General features: G+C 45.0%; 1 protein-coding gene across 1 annotated transcript in view; it reads left to right on the top strand.

Moving 5' to 3' along the window:
- Positions 1-247: 247 nt before the first annotated feature.
- The window catches only part of LOC131933911 (GTP-binding protein RAD), a gene marked incomplete at its 5' end in the record, with an annotated part of 1,140 nt that continues 178 nt past the window's right edge, over positions 248-1,209 (top strand). Inside the window, 2 exon segments of the mRNA XM_059290402.1 lie at positions 248-431; positions 1,149-1,209. The exon segment at positions 1,149-1,209 is cut by the window's right edge and continues 178 nt beyond it. Coding sequence (XP_059146385.1) covers positions 248-431; positions 1,149-1,209 — 245 coding nt within the window.

The raw sequence follows: 1,209 nt of genomic DNA, 5'->3' as shown, positions 1-1,209 counted from the left end.
TGCCTTTGTTATTGTGTTCACTATTGACGTTTTATTCCATAGGACCTCCATTCCGTCGCCACCCCTGATGCCTTTGTTATCGTGTTCACCATTGACGTTTTTATTCCATAGGACCTCCATTCCGTCGCCACCCCTGATGCCTTTGTTATTGTGTTCACCATTGACGTTTTATTCCATAGGACCTCCATTCCGTCGCCACCCCTGATGCCTTTGTTATTGTGTTCACCATTGACGTTTTATTCCATAGGACCTCCATTCCGTCGCCACCCCTGATGCCTTTGTTATTGTGTTCACCATTGACGACCGCTCTACCTTCGAGAGGGCGACGGACCTGCTCTACGAGCTGAGGAAAATGGACGGCTGGTTGGGACCGGTTATCCTGGTGGCCAACAAATGCGACCTGGTTAGAACCAGGGGCGTGTCAACGGAGGGTGAGTCGCGGCTATGTGTGTAATTTATAGAAGATATTGTACAGCAACACGGAGGCGTAGCGACCCTTCCCGGCGCCCGGGGACAAACCTTTCAATTTGGCGCCCCCTCGGAAGCAAATTTTAAATTTGCACCCCCCCCCCCCCCTCAAACTTTCGATTTGCACCCCCTTAAACTATTTATAATACAAAAATGCAGCTAAAATGACTTTTTAATTTGATTTTCCAACCCATTTTGGCGCCCCCTAAGGTCGGCGCCAGGGGACATATGTACCCCCCTCACTACGCCTCTGCGAAAGCATCAGTGGGGTCGGTGTTGCGGGATAAACTGGACAGATGGGTAAAGAAATTTTAAAATAATGTAAAAAAAAATTCACCTAGCTCTGACTGGTACCTGACTCTCGTTAGGAAAAGTAATGGCGGCTGGGGATAGAGCTGACCACACTATCCCTTCATTTGCGAAGGACACTTAAACAGGTGAACTCTATTTCCCCTGATAATGGACGATATAGTTTCAAATTGGAATTTTTTTTTACAGGAAATAAAGTGATATGTGTCGTAATTTTGGAGAGTGGGGGTGACGGTGGTATGACTTATTATTAAAATACGTGAGGTTGAAAACAAATGAGAAATTGTAAAAAAAAAAAAAAAAAAACCTTACAAAAAAAAATATTAATTTTGGATAATAGCTAACCCAAATTTTTCATTGTTTCTCCCCAGAGGCCAAGAGCGTGGCGACGACCTACGACTGCAAGTACATTGAGACCTCAGTGGTTCTCAA

Source organism: Physella acuta, unplaced genomic scaffold (genome assembly GCF_028476545.2).
Source record: "Physella acuta isolate Inbredline_101_S28 unplaced genomic scaffold, ASM2847654v3 ptg002672l, whole genome shotgun sequence".
In the NCBI taxonomy this organism is placed as follows: domain Eukaryota; kingdom Metazoa; phylum Mollusca; class Gastropoda; family Physidae; genus Physella; species Physella acuta.
The sequence above is the reverse complement of the archived record's forward strand: the minus strand, read 5'-3'. Positions and strand labels throughout refer to the sequence as shown.